The 23,985-nt window shown below is 31.9% G+C and overlaps 1 protein-coding gene across 3 annotated transcripts; it reads left to right on the top strand.

Moving 5' to 3' along the window:
* Positions 1-8,200: 8,200 nt before the first annotated feature.
* LOC110094077 (BRCA1-associated protein) lies at positions 8,201-22,833 on the top strand. Of its 3 annotated transcripts, none has more exons than XM_028691858.1 (12): positions 8,201-8,511; positions 8,634-8,749; positions 8,821-8,929; positions 9,041-9,155; positions 12,291-12,388; positions 14,548-14,654; positions 15,017-15,263; positions 15,365-15,418; positions 15,610-15,753; positions 20,746-20,810; positions 21,487-21,541; positions 22,389-22,833. In XM_028691858.1, exons 1-12 carry the CDS (start codon positions 8,290-8,292, stop codon positions 22,425-22,427), a joined length of 1,371 nt encoding a protein of 456 aa, XP_028547691.1. In that variant the 5' UTR covers positions 8,201-8,289; the 3' UTR covers positions 22,428-22,833. The 3 variants fall into 3 exon arrangements, with proteins under 3 accessions (XP_028547691.1, XP_028547690.1, XP_020674880.1); XM_028691857.1 differs by having other exon boundaries at positions 22,377-22,833; XM_020819221.2 differs by having other exon boundaries at positions 22,349-22,833.
* Positions 22,834-23,985: the final 1,152 nt, after the last annotated feature.

The following is a 23,985-nucleotide window of genomic DNA, read 5'->3' as shown; positions in this document are numbered from 1 at the left end:
TTTCTCACTGCTTCTTAAAATAAATTTCTAGTATAAAAATTAAAATTTTTGTACTAAAAAATTGCTTTAAGGAGTAGTAAGAAAACCGTCCCAAATGAGAAAAATTATTAGGAGTGGAGTGAGCACCGTCCGCACAAGCACTTGATACCTAACGGTACCCAGCGGTACCGAGTGCGGGTACCGCTAGGTATCCAATGCTTGTGCGGACGGTTCTCCCCGTCCGCACTCCGCACCTAATAATCTCTCCCCAAATAAAGCTTAAGATATAAGATTGTGCACAGCAGCCAGAAGTTGATGCTGCAAGGAAAAGCTTGGCATTTCTACTTTTGACTAATGATCCTTTGGAGTGAAGGCATGTTAGTATCATGATTCTGTGTGAGTGCTGCTTTATGGGCAATGACATTTATCATTTGTAGAAGTTATCTCTTCCCTTACACTGTAATCAGATTCTTTCACTATCTTCAGTAGGTGATTTTAAAAATGTTTGGTGACCTTCAGATAAAATTTTAGAGAACGTTAAGTTTACAATTAGGCATAGAAGTAGGAAATGCTTATCAAACAAAGATATGTTAGTGAAAATCAAGTTTTTTTTTTCTTTCTATTGATGTATTGTTCTGTTTATTTATTTATTTATTTATGTTATAGCAGAACATTGTTTTCTTCTCAATTTACCGCTACTTCCTATTCTCAAGTTAATAAATTTGTGCACTGGCGTTCTGCCATGTCCACTGAATCTCTTGCTCTTCATCGTCGCTTGTCCATCATTTAAATGGATGTATCTAATGCTTTTCTTCATGGTGACCTTCACGAAGATGTCTACATGCAAAAGCCTCCCGGGTTCGTTGACGCTCAATATCCAAACTCAGTTTGCAAACTAGACAAATCGGTTTATGGGCTTAAGCAAACCCCTCGTCAATGGTTTTAGAAGCTCACAAGTTTTCATAAAAAATTCGGCTTCTGGTTTAGTCATTCTTACCCTTCACTTCTTCTATATCATTGTAAGCACAATCAATTATATATACTGATTTACGTTGATGACATTTTAGTCACAGGTAATGATCATGACACCATTCAAAATCTTCTTCTTCAACTGCGATCACAATTCAAACTCAAACAACTGGGCAATGTCTCTCTCTTTCTCAGCATACAAGTCATCAAAACATCATCCAGTTTCTTTCTTCATCAGCAGCACTATGCAACAAATCTACTTCAAGCAGCAGGGTTTGCCGACTGCAAACCGACACCGACACCGATCACACTGAAATCCAAATCCAACTCTCGCACAGCTTCCGATCAGCCCTACATCGACCCTCAGCTCTATCGCAAATTGGCTGGCTCACTTCAATATTTCTCGATAACCAGACCGAACATTGCCTTTGCCACCAATTCAATTTGTCAATATATGCACACGCCAACCACTAGGGATTTTCAAGCACTTAAACGTCTACTACGATTCATAAAAGACACCTTGCACTTTGGTCTTCCCCTCACCATTGGAGATCATCAACTTCGGACATACGCTGATGCAGATTGGGCCGCTAGTTCAATAAACCGCAAATCCATTTCCAGCTTCTTCACCTTTCTGAGAAATAAAAAAGAAGGTCATCGTAGCAAAATCATCAACAAAAGCTGAATGCCTCTCCCTCTCTTCCGCCACCTCGGACATTCTTTGGCTCCGCCGCTTATTAGCTGAATTTCAGATTGTTCAAAACTTAACAACTGTTATACATTGCAACAATACCTCGGCTATCGCTCTTTGCCAACAATGCGGTGTTTCATGCTCGAACGAAGCACATCGAACTTGATTATCATTTCATCTGCAAGCATCTTAACTATGGAGCAATCACCATCTATCACATCAACTCACTGGATCAAATAGCGGATATTCTCACAAAACCTTTCTCGCCATGTCACTTCATTGATCTCCGCCGCAAATTAATCATTCAACCCATGAATGCTTAATTTGAGTGGGTTTGTTAACACAGTCCACATCAGCATGCTTAGGTGTCAGTTGTTTCTACTCTGTTTACCTGGTGTACTCGATCTCTATATATAGACTCATGTATCTACTTTCGGATATAATATATGCTATCTATAACTTTATCTTCTTTATTTTCGGATATCTCTTTTTTTTTTTAATAATTTTTTTGTATTGTTCTTTTGTAGCCATGAGTGTTTAATGATAAGTGGATGTGACATATTGAACTCCTAGTCACTATACACAAATTTTGGGAAATATATATAAAATTTTAAATTGATGTTTATGCCTTGATGTATATGATTTATAATTGCTTTCGTTGGACTAATTTATGCTAATGAAGTATTAGAGTTCTTATACATTAATTAAAAGATCAAATAGTCAATTCTTCCAATTTGTATCTTGGGGCGTCACACAGATATTTCAAGTCATGAGTGATAGATAAGCTAGACTAACAATAAAATAGTAATACTCTTTATTGAATTGAATAAATACATGATACAAAAGTGCTTATATGTAGGCAATATGATAAAATAACAAAGAAACCCACAATAAAAAAAAATATCCTCAATAATGATGATATATTATAATAATAATGATTAGGCAACATAAGTGATAATAATATTTACATGACAGTAACTGATTCTGATAAATCTAAAAATGAGAATATTATTTTGTCAAAATTATAAGAGTTTTTGAATTTATGCAATAATGACCATAACATTAAACCAACATATAAGTATGTCATAAATATATATCTTAGGTTTTGTTTGGGACCACTTTTTTTCTGCTTCTTAAAACAGTTTTTTAGTACAAAATTTTTTAATTTTGTACTTAAAAGTTGCTTTAAGAAGCAATAAAAAAGTCGTCCCAAACAAAAACCTTTGTTTCTTTTGGTGACACATTACATTTTATGCTACTTATTTTAGACAATTGGCTAGTGAGATGTGATATGAAGTTATAATCTTGATTTGATGCTCGATCTAGTGTTTGAATTTTGCCTATTTTGGATGGAGTAATAAATCCCTTCTTCTTGGGAGGAAATACAAAGCTGTATATTATGTTTGGCATCCTCCAACAATATACCAAAAGCACTTCTTTGGTGCAACTACTTTTAAAAAATTACTTAAAGAAAGCATTTATGATTTATTCAAAGGAAGCAAGATGAAATGAACAGAATAATCACCCATGAGGTCTTAAATCATGGATCCAAATAAAGCATGAAATTAATATGATGATTTATTTAGGATCCATTTGGATCAACTTTTTCATTGTTTTGCTTTTCATATCATGGCCACACTGTTATTTGGTTAGTTTTTATTTATTGATTTTTTGAATTTTTTGTTGTAAAAAGTAACTTTTTACAATCAAATGTTTACGTTTCGTTTGGGTGGCCTTTTTACTACTTCTTAAAGTAGCTTTCTAGTGTAGAAAAATTTAATTTTATATTAAAAAATATTTTAAGAAGCAGTAAGAAAGCCATCCCAAATGAAGCTTTAGTGAGTGATAGCTATAAAAAGTTGATGTATGATATTTTCAAAAGAAAAGTTCATAATAGTTACAATAGCTTTTATAAAATCTTATTTTTAGGCTTCATTTGTGACGTTTTTTTTTTTTCTTTAATTTTTGTACTAATTAAGAAGCTGTTTTAAGAAGTAATAAGAAAGCTGTCCCAAATGAATCCTTAGACAATAATTCTACACATGCTTTTACAAGTAACTGGTGACACCCTAAACAGACCACGAGGGTTCATTTGAGGCGGATGTATCTTTTGTAAAGATACTTGTAGAGTTTTGGTGGGATAAATAATTTTTTTTAAAGATATTGTGGGCATTATAAGAATAAAAAAAAAAATTAAATAGTTGCTTTTTATAGCTATGACATTTTAACATATTTGATGATAAAAATCAACTTTATATTACTAAAATTTCTAAAAAAACCAGCATAAATATTAACAAAATAATATTTTAAAAAACAAAGCAGTGAGAAAGCGATCACAAACACATCCTAAGTGCCTATTTGAGGCGACTACAGCTTTTTGTAGAAATGATTGCAGAGTCCTTTGTGGGAAAAGTAATTTTATAGTAGGTTGTGGATATTTTAAATATTTATCTTCATGAAAATTTTGAACATCAATTTTCTCACCACTATCACACTCTAGCATACTTAGGTTTCATTTGGGACAGCTTTAGATTACTATTTTTTCCTACTTTCAAGAGATTTTTATACTAAAAAATAGCTTTACAAAGAAGTAAGAAAGTCGTCCCAAACGAAACTTTAGTTATGAAAATTTTGAAGAGCAACAAGAACCCTAAACCCTAAACGGAAGTGCGGCAACAACCTAAAAAAGTAAAAACAATGAAAAGGCAGGCTACCCTAGACATCAAAGCCCTACATGAGGTCCTGGTTGGGTACCCATGTTTTACTCGGACGGGCTTCACCCACCCACACCCACCCATGGTAACTTCCAGGATTTCGTACCCACCTATACCCACCCACTTTCCATGTTTTTTGAACGCAGTTTGCCACGGACTGATGGCCTTGAGGCTTGTTGTCATTTACTATGATGACAAACTTTCAAGTCGCATATCAAAATTTATCGTACTCGTATCATGGTTAAGTGTTGCACAATACATAGTGATGATTGCAGTAGTATAAGTAAGATATACAGTGATTATCAATGTAAATCGATTTATCCCTCGATATTTAGTACCCACCCATAAGACCATGGGCGTACCCATACCCACCCATACCCATTGGGTATGGGTGGGTGTGGGTATGGGTACCCAATGCAGGGCTCTGCTAGACATGCTCTTAGTCAACTAAATTGATACTCATTAAATATTAAAGAATTTTTATATGCGATCAAATAGATGAAGATTATATCCTTAAAAAAATTAGAGTTGAGAGATATTTATATAAAACTCCTTTCAATCATGTCATGGAGAAAACATAAGATCATAATTATATAATATTAAAAAATAGGCAGAAATGATTTAAAATTTCTATATTTATTACAAGGACAACAATGTGCTTATTAAGTCAATTTCTTTTTTTAATAAAAAACAAAAAAAATTGAAAATAATATATTTAAAATAATAAGATTAATTTATTTATATTCAATACTTTTATTTTTCTTAATGCTAAAAATTTTGTGATTGATATATTTTAAGAAATTAGTATATCAAAGTAATTATGTGAACATATTCACAAATTACTATAAAATGTGGCCCAATTTTTCTAAAAACAAAACTTTAATATTCTCAATTCAAATCACATAATTTAGGGAAATTTTACTATATATGCCTCTTGATAATTACAATTTGAGAAATGCGTCAGTTATTTGTTTTCTTTGAGACATGCTCGAAAGTTTATGTTATACCAAAATATCTTTTTCTTTGACTACGTAATATTTGGTGATAATTAATCCACCACAAATGACATTAGTTCGAATAATATTTAAACAAGCTTGGAATCATATTCAAGCATCAAAATGTGTTAGAATAAGGTTCTAACCTTGTTTGAACCATATTTGAGTAGGGTTCAATAACATGATTCAAATTGGGTTTAAACAATGTTTAAATAGTGTTTAAATATGGTTCAAATGAGATTTACTTATTGTAGATACAACATAGTGCATTCAAACAACTTTAACCTGTTGAATATAAAATTGATACAATATAGTGTGCAATATATGACATCTACAATATATCATATTGTCAAGTAGATACAAATACAATAAAGATTTATAATAATTGCTATGACATAGTAGATTATAAGATAGATGCAACAAAGTATAATGTGAAGCCTCTGATACCCTAGAATTTAAATTGGAATAATTATTATTATCTTTTTAATAAATAATAATTAGAACTATCTAATATCATTTATCAAACAACAAAACATACTTTATATTTAAAAAAATCAATGTACACATCTATATTAATTTTCATAAATTATATACACTACTCAGGATCTACACAATCAAAATAGTATGGCGAAGACGGATTGCGATTTGCTGTTATAATGACTCCAGAAAAAAATTGGCAAAGTCAAAATACAGTCTATTACAATTAACCAACCATAAGAAAATGTCGTACCCGACATTTCCCTTAAGGATTCAGGCACACAATCGACACAAACTAAATCTGTCCAATCAAAACTCAAATCTAATCAAAATCAAATCAAAATTCATCAAAAATCATACAGTCATGCATCTTATTCTATCACATGCCATTCAATTATGTATGCAAACTAATACACCTTAAATTACCTATCCTACCTAACTCTCAATCAAGTCCTACAACTCTTGTGATAATTTAATTCTTCCAACAACTACGCTCTGATACCAATTGTGATGCCCTAGAATCTAAATTGGAAAAATAATTCTTATCTATTAATAAACAACAACCATAACTATCTAATGTCATCGATCAAACAACATAACATATTTTATATTTTAAAACATCAATGTACACATATATATTCATTCACAAAAATCATATACATTACTCAGAATCTAAATAATCAAAATATTATGGCAAAGACGTATTATGATTTACGGTTATAATGACTTAAAAAAATTAGCAAAGTCGAAATACTGGCTATTACAACACCTCCCGGTTCAACATCTGAATTAACTTGTTCTGACTTGAATTGAAAAAAGATAAAGATTTATAAATTTGTGTTTTTAACCAATTTCTAGGTGTTTGGAAGTATTTTGGTAAGTGAAACAAGTTTGTATGTGTTCTAAGATGAGTCTGAAGGGATTGGAGTGCATTTGGATTTTTTTAAATTTTTTTTTTTACTATTTGAGCACCACAATGTTCGGTGTCCGAGCGCTACAGTGCTTCAATAGCATCAAGGTGTCAAATAGTGAGGTTTTAACATTGTAGTGTTGAAATTTAGGAAATGAACTAGCGTCGCACTGTAGGTGGTAGCACAATTATGCTAGGACATTATTCGCACTTTAAATATAAAATAAATCACTTTTCATGTAGCCGAGTAGAGAGAGAGAGAGAGGGGTTTTTTATGGAAAGAGGAGATTTTGAGCAGCTTTAGATATTTTTTAGTCTTCAATCCAGTTGGGAAAGTTGTCCGAATAGAGATATGTCATATTATGCCTATCTCAGTTTTCAAAAATATGATTTTTTTACAAATTTTTTGATTAAATATATATTTTAGTTACTAAAAAAGAGCATAATTTTGTGCTAGAAAACTTTTCAAAAATATTTTTTATTCAATGAAGTACAAAATATAAAATAATATCCTAATTATAAACAATTTTAAAGCCTATATAATTTTGGAATGTTTTAAGAGCCAACAAAATGTTATTATATTGATTGATGACTTCTATTAATACAAAGAAATGAAAATAATCGAAATAAAATAAATATTATAACTTCTAAAAACATGATAATTCAAATAAGCTAAATAAGGTAAATAGATTGGTTCTAATATCAAATAATTTATAAAGTTTTTTGCTCGATTGACTCACATAGCCCACTTTCTCATTAAGAGTTCTTAAAATATACTTCATAAGTGTTTTCTCATGATTTTAATGATAGTATGAGCTATTCATGAGCTTGTATGAAGAGTTGTGCAAAACGGACAACCTAAATTTTAAATTTTGATAAAATTTCTTGGTTTGTGACATTATTATTGGCCTTTTTCTTGATACTACATCTATTTGATTCTTATCAATCAATGTAATTTTGTATATAAGATCTATAATATTTTCAAGGGAAATACTTATTTGTACCAACAATCATTTGCTCTAATTAAGATCTATAATAAATATAGAAGGATATTTTGATCCAAAATATATTTTTTGGATATGTATTCAATAGCACTAATGAATAATATATATATTTTTAATTATGGAGACATATAAAATTAAAATTCTCAATATTTTATTATTTAAATTCCTCTATACAATTTAGATGTGCCATATTCAATATTTCATTTATTGTTAAAAAAAGTAGATTACATAACAAAGAATTTGTATTTACATATATACACTATCTATTATATTTATTTATATAATAATTTAGTTTCTTAATTTATAAAATATGTAATTTATTTAAACTATGATGTTAATAAATTTTTGATATTTTTTAAAATTTGAGTATTATATATTAATAAAAATAAAGATTTAAGTATTAGCCGCGAAATTACCCGAGAATTCTTGATATATATATATATATATATATTTATGTAAATTCTCTCACCAAAAAAATTAGTTCATCGGCGGTGGAGAGAGGGAGAGTTGGTCGCAAATCGATCGCAAGCATCTGTGCCACATCGCCGCCATGTCTGCCGCCATGTTCGCCGCTACAACCAGCGGCATACGCCCAGACGGAGAAGACGCTTTCATTCCTTCATCTGTCTGCAAACAAGGCGATGTCAGTCAGTCCCTTGACCCCGGACTAACTCAAGCCGTCCCCTTCTCGTCCGGAAACCCTAGAATCGATGAAACGCGGGGAATCATGCATCTCTTTCGCGAAGACGCTTCCTCTTTTCAGAATCTCCCGGTATTATTCCCACGCCTCTGCTTCTGATCTCTCGAATCGATTCGATGAACTGATGCTGTTCATTTATGAAAAACGGAGGGTTGTGGGGTTTATTTGTGTCGTGTTGGAGTTTTGTTTTGCAGGTGGATAGAAAGCCTCTTGTGTGTGTGCTGGCCGTTCCGAACCACATGACATATGCCGATTTCTGCAGTTTCTGCGGCTCCTTCGTGCAGCACATGGCTGAAATGCGGATTCTGAGGTGAGGATGAGACTATTTTTTAGTTTGGAGTGAAACATGAACAAAACATTTCCAATGGTTTTGAGTTGCAGGAACGATGGCATGGAAGATCAGTATAGCGTACTTATTAGGTTCAATGACCAAAGTTCTACAGATAGTTTCTTCAAGCATTTCAGGGGAAAGAGGTTCTCCTCGCTGGAGGTATGCATATTATTTATAAATTTGCTAATAAAACTAAATAGCTCTTTTCATGCTTGATTTGCTCTTTTTTCTTCTGTTGTACTTATTTTTCTTTTCAATTTTTACTTGCAGGTTGATGCTTGTCAGGTGTTATATACGTTGGATGTAGAATATACAGGCTCAATAGAACACGCACAGGGCACACTCGCGAGCTCAGCAGAGCAAGTGAATTGCGCAGTATGTCTTGGTATGTACTGTATTGTAGGTTCCAAGTTCCAACGAATAGTTTTAGCTTGCAACTATGATTCTACACTGAAGTTTTCAAAACATGTAAAAGAGCAAATTTCAGGACAAAAAGATTTATTTTTATGCCTAAAGTATTATTTGTTCGGTCCCTTGGAGGTTTGAGCTAGGCTGTATTCTTCTGAAGATATGTACATAACTGATATGATTCCAATTCCCCTACATAAAAGGTTTGCGAGTTTAGCAGGGCATATGTCGCACTATTTTGTAAGGTAGTATGTTTTTTTTGATAAATCACAGAATAGTTTTCAAGGATAGTGCTAGGGAGCTGGGAATTTCCTAGTATTCTATTGAACATTTTGAGTATAAGTTATGTTCAAGAAATGTTAACGTATGTGATACAACCTTACGGGGGATTTAGGGAAAACAGAGAACCAATTCACAAAACCTAAGAGAGAGAGAATGTTCTTGATGGCTGATTTGCAAGAATAGAGTTTGAGAGAATTCTGTCATTTACAAAATTCTGAATTCTAAAGAGGTCTTCAAGACTATGGAGGTTATGGGAGGTTGAACAACTAGTGGTGGATAGCAAGGGAAAAGGGGGAATGGAAACCCAGAAACTTGGCTGGATCAGTGGGAGCGGGATCTTAAAGACCCATAGTTGGAGCAATAGCTGGACAGTTGGGAGGCAACAAACCTGGCGGCGTGGAGGGAGAAGTCCCGGTTCTTGAAGGCCTGGGCTGTTGTTCTTGCGGTAGAAATGGACAGGGAGGCTGGTTGGTCGAACCTGGTAGTTGGTTGCTTGCTGTGGACAACGGCAAGGGGAAGGAAGAGAAGGATCAAACCTTGGAGACTCCATGATAGAACCCGGTGGAGTGTACTTGGCAGGTTGGTGGAGAAGGACTGGTGCTTTGAGGCTCCAAGAGAGGAACCGACAGTTGAAACTGTATGAGGGAGGCTCGGTTTTGGATACTCCGAGGCAGAATCTGCGACTGAGAGAGATGAATGGAGGAGGGTCTCAGTTGAGACCTGGAAGGAGGAGAAGAGCAGTTCTCAGAAACTCCAAGAGGGGCCTAATGGGCAGTAACAATTAATAAAAAATTTCAAAAGATTAAACAACCAAATTATGTCAATTTTTCATTCCCATGGCCTTTAAATAGGCAATTTATTACAATTTACATAAAATTCCTCCAGCTTTTCAAATTTAGAAAAAAACATACAAGAATAGCTAAAACAATTCTATTAAAGCAATTATTGGATCACTCAGAGGAGATTAACACTTAATGATCCGACTAGACTATTATTAACAGGACCTTTTAGGTCCTCGTGGGCCCAAAGTTGGGTTGGCAGCCCACTAACTTCTTCTCCGCCTTAGTGACTTTGCGCGCGTGTAGGCTCTCCAACAGTAATTTGAATAGGACTTTCTTGACCGTTAGCTTGATATCAATATGTCTGTCTTTCATTGTTATTATTTCTTAATTTGAAGGTTATTAATTCACAAGGTATTTCATTTTAATAGAAAATTGTAGCTCTTTCACTTAGTGTTTTGAATATATTTTGTAGAATAAATGGTGTTGGGATCAAGCATTTTCTTAAAAGTTTGGTTAATGAGTAGATATCTAAGGGTTCTCACTTCTCAAAAGTAGTTAGAAAGGAGTTTTTTTAGATTTTACTTATTATTTTTTGTTTTACAACTAGAAGAAAACGGAAGGCATATTCTACTTTGTGGAACATGGTCTAGTATTCTTTTTGCAAAAATAATGTCTCTATCATTTTATCATAGTATTATCTTCCATATTGTAATAAATAAGTAATAACTCGAGATAAAATATGATATTTGGTTATATATTAATCAACAATCGGTGAGAGTATTAAGTAGCTGCATTAGAAGGCTCCATTTTAAAAGAGGATTTTCATGAATTTATGAATTAAAAAAATAAGTATTTTGAATCATGAGAGGCTAAGAACCCAACGCTTTTTATGATTGTTCCTTCATGTAGTTCATGCTTTCTTCATGGTATCTTCATGTTGTGTCAATTGTAACAACCCCTCTCTCTATATGGATTGTGCCTTCTCTACTGTGACATAAGACACTACTTCCCCAATTGACAATGCTTCATTCGTAGTCCTTGGATGAGCATCCAATGATATTAGGCCAATGGTGGGCTTGTAGGTCGTTGATGGTTGCATATATATGAAAGTTGGTGATACCATGGAAGAGATAATGGTATAGGAAATAGTAGAAAGAAATAGACGACGATTGAGACATAAAATGGGAAAACTTAAAGAGGGAGAGAGACAAAACTAGAAAGGGAAAGGTACAGAAACAAAATATCTTGGAGAGCAATGTTTTATTCATTAAATCTCAATTCATTACAAAGATTTAGGAGAACAATATGTTTGGATACCTTGGATCAATTTTTTTTTAATTAATTTGGATTTCATTGATGAATTGCCTAAGGTGCATTTTTTTATTTGAAACTATATTAAGGTTTTAATGAACTCTCAATTAGCAAGTTGTATTGTATGAATTTGAATTTTGGTTGACAAAATTGTCGGCATCAAGTTGAGCGGCAATAATGAAATTGTGGGTGGATATGAGGTAAATATAGGATAGATTGGGTGATGATTACAGTAGAGAGACCGTGAGAATGTCACATGTCAAAGATAGGTTTGTGATAACAGACATCACCAAAAGTTGCTCAGATCGAGTGCATAGCATCAATGCGGAAGGAATTAGGAAGGAACAAGAGTAGAAAGCTTCATCTGGAAATGCTTTCAGCTTGTTTTTTATTCAGAAACCTGGCACCTCACTTGAAAAAATCTACTAGCCCATCACACAATAATGGAGACTTCATTTTCTATCAAACAATGTAACACAATAACCATAGGAAACATTAAGTTAGTATGGCTAGAAGACGTCAACTAAATTCAACTCCTAGTAGCACTAAATAGGGATGAATGAAGAGGTGGGATTGAATAACTGACACCAAATAAGTTGGTTAATTTACTTTATCAATTGCTATTCTATTGCATTTTTATTGGATATTTATTTAGTTAAGCTCTTGCTTGCTTGTCTTTATCAACTAATTCTAGCTTCCATACTGAAAAGAGATGCAATTTTTTTTTGCTACTACAGAGAGATTAGACCAAGATGATGGTGCGATTCTCACAACAATTTGCAATCACTCTTTCCATTGTTCTTGTATATCAAAATGGGCAGATTCTTCTTGTCCGGTAAGTGGTTTATTATGACTACATTTTCTTCAATTAGCACGTTTTTGTTTCTCCCAGTAATTTTATATCGAATTTCCATGACAATTTCAAAGAAGAATATTAAATAAAAGAGCACATATAGTTGTTGTACTCAGCTTTTTTGGGTTAGTAACTTTGGTTCTCGTTGCTTAAAAAAATTATCCATTTAGTCATATGGTTAAGGGGTGGGCATGATTCATTTACAGCACATTTGCATCAATGCCTAGCTGATGCTACGTGAAAGGGCAGACGTTATGACATGAGCGTATCTTCTATCATTGTTTTATAATTTCCAACTAAGAAGTTATGATATAATTATCAAGATTTAAAATTATGCAATTATGTATTGCATTTCTCATCCATGGAGTGAGGCGTAAGCCTCAAGGCTTTTGAGGTGTAAGCCTCACAATAAAATAATTGTTTAGAGTTAAAATGAAGGTAAAAATAATATATTAGCATCATAACTAGTTAATATATTATTAAATGACATATTAACATTTTAATATAATAAAAATTAATAAATTTACATATACATCATGTAAAAATTTGCACAAGCTGCAAATTATCAAATAATAAATTGCATAAACTAGGAGTTTAATGCAAATATCATATGCAAAGTAATACAAGATATCGAAATCAAATAAAAGAAACATAATATATCAAATCAAAGTAATACATTAACTAAGTTTAGCATAATAAGTTTCTCTCCTTCATTGTTATTGTCCAATATTGAACTTCTAATTATCAAATTAATAGTATAAGTAATCAAAAGTCCTCAGCGCTCTCATCACTTAGGGTGACTTCATTGGAGTCGTACATAGTGAATAAACTTTCTCCTTTGCCTCATCTTCAGTAGAGTTCAAGTTTTCCTAAGCTTCTTCCTCTTTTTCAATCTCTATCATCTTCGTCTTCCTTTATCTGTAATAATCAATAACTAATTGAGAAAATTAGTCAAAATTGAAGAAAACTTCAATTAAATTTCTTTAGATACATTATATTTTTTTTGTCATGTGGTTGTTTGCTTGTGTTCACGTCTTATTTCTATCACCATCTAAGAAATCAATTTTTAGCCATTTTTATTGCAAATCATATGATATGACCTCATGATCATCAGCTGCTAACCATTCATCGTCTGATGGCATATAATCACAAAGTACGGGAACCTCATCATCAGTGAAAATTTTTTCCCAAAATTTATATCATTTAATCTCTTGTTTTACATGATGTACACTAAGGAGTTCATCCTTAAGGTCGTTAAATATTTTCTATTTTTTGTGTGAATTTAATTATATGTGCTCCAATTACTCTTGCATCTAGCTGACGAGCATATGTCCTAATACCTTAACAACTAAATATTGTAGCTTAGGAGTGCCATCGCCAAACTAGATCTACCACTCAATTAAAGTTGAAAGAAGGGATCCCAAAGTGAATGATCTAAATTTTAAACTGTGGGTTTTTGTTAACGTGCCATTTGCTCTACTCATTTATTTGTTGATGTAATTTTGCAATTATTTGTTGATGTAATTTTGCAAGTCTCCTAGTAATCTTAATTGTAATCACTTGTCGTTACTTAGTCCTTCCCGTGGGATTTTCTAAGATCTATCTTGAAAACGCATCCGTTTATGTTTAGCTAAGCAAAGTTCACGCTTTATTAATTTCGTATAAGCAATTCTTGTTTCATCATCTTTGTATCACATCAGATTTGGTATCAAAAAGTGACTAGAATTCTTGCAATGAGGATCAAAATATAATTTATCAGTAGCTGAAAATAACAGCTCATGGCAAACCAAAATAAGAAGCTTAATAGGAGTTTTAAATCCAAAACAAACTAGTTTTTACCCAAATGAAATGAATATTAGTCTATAAAGTTTTGACAAAAAACAAAACCAAAGATCTGATCGGATGTTGGCTACTTCAATTTCAGAAGCATTATTTTTGACTGAGGTGATAATTTGAAGCAGCATCCCTTCCTACTACTGCCATTAATATTATTTGTGCATTTTTATGAAATGTTTTGCAAACTAATTTTTTTAGCTGTTCCTTAGCGTTTTACACTTGGTTAATCTTTGTGGTGGGCTCTGTAGTTTTAGTTGAAATTTTCTTTTCACTTCCCTAATTCTTGCTTTATTTGATTTTCACAGGTTTGCAGATATTGTCAACAACAACCCGACAAATCAACATGTTCTGTTTGTGGAACTTCTGAAAACCTGTGGATATGTGTCATCTGTGGCTCTGTTGGCTGTGGAAGGTAAAATCTTGTGGATTATAAACTATTTGTTTGAGCCCAAAAGCTATGGCACATTGTCATTTAACTGGTCTTAGTAAATAACATCTGTATAGTTTTCTTGGTCACACCACTCTTCCGCTAAAATAGTGAACCTTTTCTTTATCTCTCTGTAATCGTAGAATATACAATGAAAGAATATGAAATGAAATTAAAAGCGCATCCAGGGAAAAATAAGTGACATATTTCCAAGTCCACACTCCTTTTTGCAATATATTGCCTTTTTACCCCAAGGCAAACTTGGAAAATAGGTGGAAGAGAAGCTTTTCTGGCTTAAAACAAAGCCTATCAAAATGGCATCTATCTTTTTTCTTCTTTATGCATAGATACAAGGATGGACATGCAATAAGACATTGGAAAGAGACGCAACATTGCTTCTCACTTGAACTGGAAACTCAAAGAGTATGGGATTATGTAGGAGACAACTATGTCCACCGTTTGATTCAGTCAAAAACTGATGGTAAACTGGTTGAGCTGAACTTTCATGGTGCACATGCTGACGATACCTGTGGAAGTTGTAATTGTGGGGATTCAGGAATTGATGAGGCCCTCTTCAACAGTAAATTTGAAGCTGTAAAATTGATTAGTTCTATTTATTTATTTATTTTATCTTATCCAGGAATGCTTTTGACTCAAATAATCTGTAAAATCATGTTCTTTCACTTTTTTCGCAGATTTTGATGGAATACAATGATCTTCTGACATCGCAGCTTGAAAATCAACGGAAAGTATGTTCTTTTGCAACCAAAATATGTGAAGTGATGAACTTCATTACTTTGCAATTTTATTTTTATTTTAATATCAAAATAAAAATCCTTTCCCAGTGTTATTAGCGGAGTAACCAGAACTGGGATATTTAGCATTCATATATTTCTGATGTACTGAACTTTGAAATTTACCCCTTTAATTTCTATTGCAGTATTTTGAATCGCTGCTTCAAGAAGCAAAGGAAGAAGATGAGAGAGAAATTTCAAAAGCGGTTCAGAAGGCTGTAAATTTGAGGCTACAAAAGCTTAAAACCAAGTTAAATAAGCATATCGAAGAAAAAAGATTTCTCGAGGATGTAAGCTTCAGGAATACCCAGTAAAATTTATTTTATGATTTGATAATTTTGCTTCATATATAATATATGAACACAAGGGACAGTTAACCACAACTTGGTGGAGCGAAGAGCAGGCTTTGGTTAGAATGTCACACAGAAGTGACGCGCCACATTTCTATACTTTTGTGTTGAAATTTTGATGATAGTTAAGTAGTTAACTACATTTAAACTAAGATTAGGTTTATTATTTTGAATATGGGGTTTTAATGGGATGAATAGAGAATTGGACTCAGAGGGAAGAAGTAGAATAAATATACATGTTTGCAAAGAACTTTGGCTTTATTTGCTAATGTTGTTCTTTGCTGTTATGCGTTTGGCAAAATAAAGTCATGATTACTATCACCTCAGACATTTTATTGCATGTTTCCATACAAATCAAATAAAGTTTTTGAACAAGAATCTAAAAGAAAAAGCTTAAGTGGAAAGAAAACAGCTTTATGATAATAAGGAATGTTTTTTTTTGGGACATTTAGGCCATTTAAGGCAAACTCACACACACAACGCATACACATAGACTCGAATCCTGAACCTCTTAGTTGGAAGCCAAAGCTCTCAACCAATAGGCCAAGGAGAGTTGTGTAATAAGGAATGTTTTAACTATTATATGTTAGTAATGGTGGACTTATAGTTTTGGATAAAGAACTGAAGATTAAATTGTTAAGTTGTATATGTTTGGTGATAACATGGTTGTTAATAAGTTAATTAATATTGGAGAGATCATAAATATAGTTAATGTTTTTGTTCTTCAAGATGATTAGTGGATGTTTGAAAGATCAATTTTAATGAAATATTATAATGTATTCTCAAGTAAAGGAAGGAGGACCGCCATTTGTGTCTAATTGAAATGAGAGGTAAGACATTAAGTTAGGTTAAGAAAGGGTTTTTGGTTGATATGATATATGAAATAGATATATTATAGGAGAAGTTTTACTTGATTTACCGTATTATATATTCTAAGAAATGGTATGAACAACAATTAAATTTAACAGTAGTTCTTTTAAATTGCTAATATATTATTTTCTACCACTAAGGAATTAAAAGTCTTCCAGTAGATATTGAATGTCATTCCAAAGAGAACTTAACTTACTGAAATAGTTATGGATAGAAATTTTTTTACATTATAATCTTGCATGTTTATAGAAATAACATCTAAGGCTTCGTTTGGGACGGCTTTCTTTCTGCTTCTTAAAGCAGCTTTCTAGTACAAAAATTAAAATTTTTGTATTAAGCTGCTGCTTTAAGAAGCAATAGGAAAGCCGTCCCAAACGAAGTCTAAGTGTAGCTCAACAAAATTATCAACTTTAATTCTCAATAGTTGGTTAGATTCTTAATTGTTTGGTTTAATTTTTAATGGTGTGATTGAATGTAAAACATATAGGTTTGATTGTTCATTTTAAAATCCTGGATGTTAGTTTTATAAATGAGTATTTCAATGGTGTACATGTAAAACTAACAAAAAGTGTCAAAAAGGGAAATTTTTGGTAAAAGATTAAGCAAGTCAAAAAAAGGGAACTTGTCAATATTTAGAGTCATGTTGTTAAATAGCACAAATTGGAAAGTTGAATCAAACTTAAGATGGGACAAAATGGCCAAGTGCAATGAGAAAATTATTAGAGAGGTTTTTTGAAAGCTTAGCAATAGATCATTTTCTAGTAAAGATAATAGGAGTAAGGATTAAGGAGGCATAAGAAATTATTGAAGGAAATAAGTGTGATTTTATGGAATGTAAAGACTGTTATTGAAGCATATAATGGAAAGAAGCTAGAAGAATTTCAAAGAGGATAATCAGTGAAGTTAGGGCTATAATTTGTGATGAATATGTTAGGTTGGGTAGTGTGAAAAGAAAGGAGATTTATGAAGCAGGTAATGCAAAAGAAATGAAATCTAGATCCTTTGATTAAGGCTTCATTTTGGACAGCTTTCTTACTGTTTTTTAAAGTAACTTTTTAGTATAAAAATTTCAAGTTAAGGAATTTTTTGTACTAGAACGTTATTTAAGAAAACAGTAAGAAAGTTGTCCCAAACTAAATCTAAATTTAGTGTATTAAGAGTAAATAAAATATGATTATATTTTGAGATTAATATTAAAAATTATTGGAAGTATTTTTTTAAATTATTAGAACATTCTGGTTTAACAAATCCATGCAATGCAATTCTTAGAATAATGAGAGTATGCAAAATATTGGAGAATAAGTAATTTAGTATCATTGTAATGATAAATGGGATGGATATATTAGATTGGTGATTATATCAAACTTATGAGTCATGCAATATTGATTATAAGCTGTGTTTTCAAAGTGCTAAAAACAATATGATGCACAAGAGTTTCTTTTTGCTTAAATGCACAAAACGAAGCAGTGCTTTACAATCAATAGAGTTTATGACTTGTACATTATTTATGCATATATTATTTGTATACAATAGTCATTTAATTAGCCAAACTTAAATCATATTAGATAGTAATTTTCAACAAAATAATAAATAATCAAAAATAGTAATTCTCATCTATTTGTAAGTGGAAAAAAGAAATAAAAAGAAATAAATAATAAAGTAATGAAAGAACATATAAAATCAAGAATACTTGTAAGACTCAGTGGCTAACTAGAGATCAAGATGTGGTGGTAGCATGAAGCGAGAGAGATTGCTGAGATAAGGCATCAAGTGGCATTTTTGAAATGAAACTTGTGAACAAGAGTCTACTAATGCCAACCGCAAGTCCTAGTGAAAAGTGTATAAGAAAACTAGCGGACGAGAAAGCATTAAGAGAAGAAGTACAAGAAATAACTAGCTCTAATGGAAAGGAACATAAAACAAAGGAGCAATGACTACAAGAAAGTTTGTGCCTATTTATTATGATGAATGTTGCTCTGAATCATTAGATTTGAAGAATGATTTTGTTTTTGAGCTGGAGTTAAGTGCACAATGTTATGAAATTATTTGGTGAAGCGGTGTGAAACTATTATGACTCTAATAAGTGGGAGCCAGCCGCCCGCGCCCAGCCCAAACTGGTTGAACCAAGTAGAAAATCTGGGTGGGATCCAAATCAAGAGGAAAGGGATTTCATCCCCTCTTGTGGGGTCCATGAAAGCTATAATTCATAATGTAAGGAGGAGGAATCAAGGTGGAGTTGTTTAGGAAAGCTTTAATTAAAATTGGGAGAGAATTATTTAGGGAAAGAAATTCAATTTGATATAAATTTGAGAGAAAATTATTTAGGGAATGGAGGTTGATTTGGGATGGAATTAGGGGACATCCTATTTAGGGATAACTATGTTGTTATTTTGTATTATGCAATTATTTTTTGCTATAGTTTTATTGATGAGTTTCCTAGAGATGCCTAGGGTTTGTGGTAGAGCCGTTCTACCTCTCGAATAGTAGATCATTTATATCTTTCTTTCTTATTGAAGAGATAATCACAAAATCAGCCCTTATCTTCACATTCTTGCAGTTTCTTCTTGTTTACCTTGCTGTTTTTACTTTCAAGATGCATCAGAGATACGGTTTTTGCTATGAGGTTGCGCTTCATAGGCAAGCGATGCACAAGGTCGACACATTGCTTTATTTTGCTCTTAAAACACGTTTTTAACAAAACTGATTATATGACAGTGGTGAAACAAAGCTAGAAGAAGATCATATCAATATCTATGAATCATTTAGTTTTGATTTGAAGAAAATGAATGATGGTAGCAATTTTTATGTTAATTCAATTATGAAATATTATAGAGAATTATTAGAAGAATTTTTAAATTTTGTTGCAGAAGTATAATTGAGCACCAAGAGAGTTTTGGTTTAGTGTATGGGGATAAAATTATTTTTATAAAATATGATGAATTCACTAAAGATGTCTAGTGTAGTAATGCAACATTTGAAGTAGTTTTGTTGTGTCTAAAAAGTTTCTAATCACTCTAAGGGTTTCTTCTAGGTTCACTTTTAAGTTTATTAGTTATGTAGGTGCTTATATTTGGTATTCTTAATCAAATACCTTGGTTTATGCTATTCTTACATGACATTGCATTAATAGATCATATTTTCTTCAAAGTGAAAAAAAGACCTGTAAGATTATGAACTTGGGATGCTTAGAATAAAAATTAAGTGCATTGGATGTTAATTTAGTTCTTATGGGCTAATACTGAGCAATGATCGATTATCTTTTGTCACTAAATAGTAGGTATATAAAGGAGGGTACAATTGTTTTGTTAAAAAATATCATGAATATAATGGATGTAACTTATAGAATTTTAAAGATGGTTGTTTTAAATAAATTATGAAGGCTTAAAAATAAATTTAATTGAACATCAATAAGACCAATTGTATTGTAGGAAATAGAATCTTAACTAATTTTGCTAAAATATTAAAATCATTAATGAAAAAAATGGTCCCTTGATTCTTTATGAAGGATCAAAATGATTTTCAACTATATTAAATGATTATTTTGGTCTCTCAAGGCTTTAAAAAGGAATCAATGGGACTATTTTGGTTTCTCTTTGAGTTGAGAGCAAATTGGTCATTTAATTTAGTTGGGGATTATTTTGATCTTTCATAAAGTGTCAAAGGACCATTTTGATCATTTTCTCAATTATTAATATTCATATGTCTGTATTATACAATTAGGGAATAGAAGAGTGAGAAATAAATACATTACGAATTTTCATCTATTGAGGATCAATTCTTAGAAATAGATGTAAGTGCTTTGAATATGTGCAAAAAAGAGAAGATGATGAACTAATAAGACAGGATGCATCAATAATGATACCTTGTGTAAGCTAAAGTAAGCACCACACATAATACTTAACACAAGTGAATGCAGGAGGATTGCTTAAGCTTACCATTAATATTTGGATAATATTATTGATGATATGATGACGGGAAGATATGTTACTTGCTTTTTTACCTGTGTTTTGTTTTGGATGTGGCATGCCTCTGAATGATTTGGATGTTTTGTATTTTCTGTAGATTAATGAAAATCTTTTGAAAAATCAAGAGACATGGAAGGCGAAAATTCAGCAGATGGAGGAAAGGTATTTACTCCTATCACTGCAATCTTCATGATAAGAGATAAAAATTATGGAAGATAAAAAAAGAGCAATTAGTAACAATATTTTCGAACTCTCATGCTGCAAATGTGATGATTAATATTTTACCCATCTTTATGATTATTGTGGCTCGTTGATGCGGTTTCTTTTTTCTCTTTACATAAAAAATTTGAAGTTTCCTTGCTATCACTCTTTTTTTTACACTTTCTGGATACTTTTTGTATAGTGGATTTGGTTGGATAGAGTTGTCCATGTTGTTGAGCCTATTATTCTTAATGTGGTTTTTGAGATGCATTATGTCATGGTTTTCTTAAATAAAATTATGGTTATTTTATTTTCATTTCTTGGTGGGAATTAACATGATGCAATATGGTCCATTAAGAGTCGAGTTCAAGGTAGCAAACATTAACTTGGCATGTACAACACACAGTTTGGGAATATATATATATCAACATTATAATCATTAGCCATATCACCCAATTATGTGGGAAATATTTGTATTTTTGGTAGGTGCAGAAATCATACATGGACATCTACATTTTGTGAACCAAAAACATATAATACTGATATTAGAAAGTTGGCTGTAGGGGTGTCCGGTCTCAGTGTTTGCGTGCAATTATTTCTTTGATTCTTCATAACTTCAAAAAAATTGGACTTTCAGGGAGCAAGCAGCTGTTAGACGCAAGGACGAGAAGATACAAAAATTGGAGGAACAGGTAACTCTGAATTAAATCTCCCAACCATAAAACCAAGACTGACTTGCATTTTCTTAACCTTATTTTCTGTTCATGACTAATTAAGGCTAGTTTAAATTGAACAAGTTGCATTAAAAATTACTTCTCATTTTTATTGTTTTCCACGAAAAAAGCTCTACTTTTGGATGTCTAGCGCCTCATGGAGTCGACAAAATTAAAGTTGGAAATAATAAAAGATGGGGATGCAATTTAAGATGGCAGATTTTCTACTAAATTGAAGAAACTTTTGTCTAATATTATACGGAGATACACATAAATATATACGATTTTAATGTTCACTTATGCAGTGGATATCCTTGGCATTCATCACCCTCCCTCGACTCTTTCTCCACCACTCCCTGATCTGTCGCATCCTGCCCCCATTTTTGCCTGTTTTTGGGAGAAAAAAAAAGTTGATTTTGTTTGGAGATGGGAAAATATTGAGGTTAATAGCTATATTCTGTTATAAATTGGAATAACACAAATCTTCTTCAGGATGGGTAGTTTCACCTTCCCATAGGGTTATGTGCTTATTTTTTCTTCATTTTTGTACTCTAAAGCTGTTTTATGAAGCAGCAGTAAAAAAATCGTCCCAAATAAAACTTTAATAGTTTTTTAACCGGAGAAAACATTCAAATATAATATGTTTTTACTTTATGAATGTTTCACTTTAATATCACCATTTCACGCAATATATCTGCTTTAGTAAGTGAGATGTTGCTGCTACAATTAAAGATTTTTTTTTTGGGTTAAAATTCTTAATTCAATAGCTCCATTTCTGATTGGCAGCTTCAAAATCTAATATGTTCCATTGAAGCCCAAAATGCAGTGGATGACAATCCTCCCTCGCTGGTCTCAAATGACATAAAAAATGTAAAAATAGCCCTACCGGGATCATCATCATCATCATCCCGTTCAAAATAAACAAGTTCTAGTCCTGCTAATAGCAGCTGTAGGAGAAGCTGAGCCGTTCTGATTTATCTTTGGATGGTCCGGCGTCCACATAGAATAATTCAATGGAGAGCACTATTATTGCTCATGAGACAATTTAAACTAATTTGTATTGCTATAAGTATTAATCATTTAATCTCATTTTGGCTAGTTTTCTAGCCATAATTAGTATGCTAAAAAATTAAAATAACTAGTGAAGGCAACGTAGGAAGAACTACAGCCATTATGTATATGGTCGAATAATATATATTATAGGAGTGTTCTGTATCTAATATTATGTATAAAAATATCTGCATTAAATTAACTGTTATGCTTTTCCTATTTGATTAAGACTTTAACTTTGGGATGGCTTTCTAATTGTATTTTAAAACAGTTTTTAGTATAAAATTTAATTTTTTTATTAGAAAGTTATTTAAGAAGTAATAAAAAAAGTCATATCAAATGAAGCCTTTGTTTGTGATAGATTTCTTCTTGCTTTCTAACTTAAAAATTTTTTGAATTTAAAATTTCTGTATTAAAAAATTATTCTAGAAACTAATAAGAAAACTGTCCTAAAAGAAGCCCAAGTTCATCTTTAATTCATACGTTGATTTGCTTAACCTAATCTGTAAAGTAAAAAAAAAAAAAAAACTCTTTAATATTCAAGTTAAATATAGTAGCCCTATATAAATAATTGTATGGTGAGCTGCCCTAACTCCAGACTGGCTTTTTTTATTTTTATTTTATTTTTTATTTTTAAACTCCAGACTGGCTTTGACGAAGCAGACATCTATCAAAATGAACTCATGCTGAAACATTCAAATCATATAATTTTAAGTTAATTATAAGGCTACCAGGATTCCTTTTGGTGTCTAGTCTTGGATGAATTATTATGTGTGGATGCCGAATGTTGTTCGGAGACTAATAAAAATGTGCCACATCATCTCTTGCTTAGTACCGTGACTCAAGTGCACAACGTGGTATTGCTGACATGGCACTGTCTGATTGGTCTCTGGAAGACGTTTTATTTCCATTATACGTCCAGTCCATTGTCCTCTCTTTCTATCCAGAAAAAAAAAAAAAATCAGATAAGCCAAATTTCATACCGAAATAGTGATGTTAAATGTTCTTTATACAATAATAACAAGTTATTTATTTAAATATGAAATTTCTTAAAAAAAATATTAATTATTAATCAAAACGGAGGCCTAAGGCTAGTTATTAGTTATTACAATCATATAGAAATGAGACTATAAAAATTATGTCTGAATATTCTAATTGATTTGAACATTTAAAAAATGATTTAAAAATTTTCCTAATTATATACATAAATAGATCTTTAAAAATAATAAAGTTAGATTGAAATATATGAGTTCTGTTGCGTGCTAGAAAATACGCGGCGGTAGAGTTTGTAAATTCGCGTTCGAGCGTTGCACGTAAATTTAACACACAAACAGTAAAGAGAATATGAACACCGGGATTTATACGTGGAAAAC

The sequence above is a fragment of the Dendrobium catenatum genome, unplaced genomic scaffold (assembly GCF_001605985.2).
Source record: "Dendrobium catenatum unplaced genomic scaffold, ASM160598v2 fragScaff_scaffold_156, whole genome shotgun sequence".
Lineage (NCBI taxonomy): Eukaryota > Viridiplantae > Streptophyta > Magnoliopsida > Asparagales > Orchidaceae > Dendrobium > Dendrobium catenatum.
The sequence above is the reverse complement of the archived record's forward strand: the minus strand, read 5'-3'. Positions and strand labels throughout refer to the sequence as shown.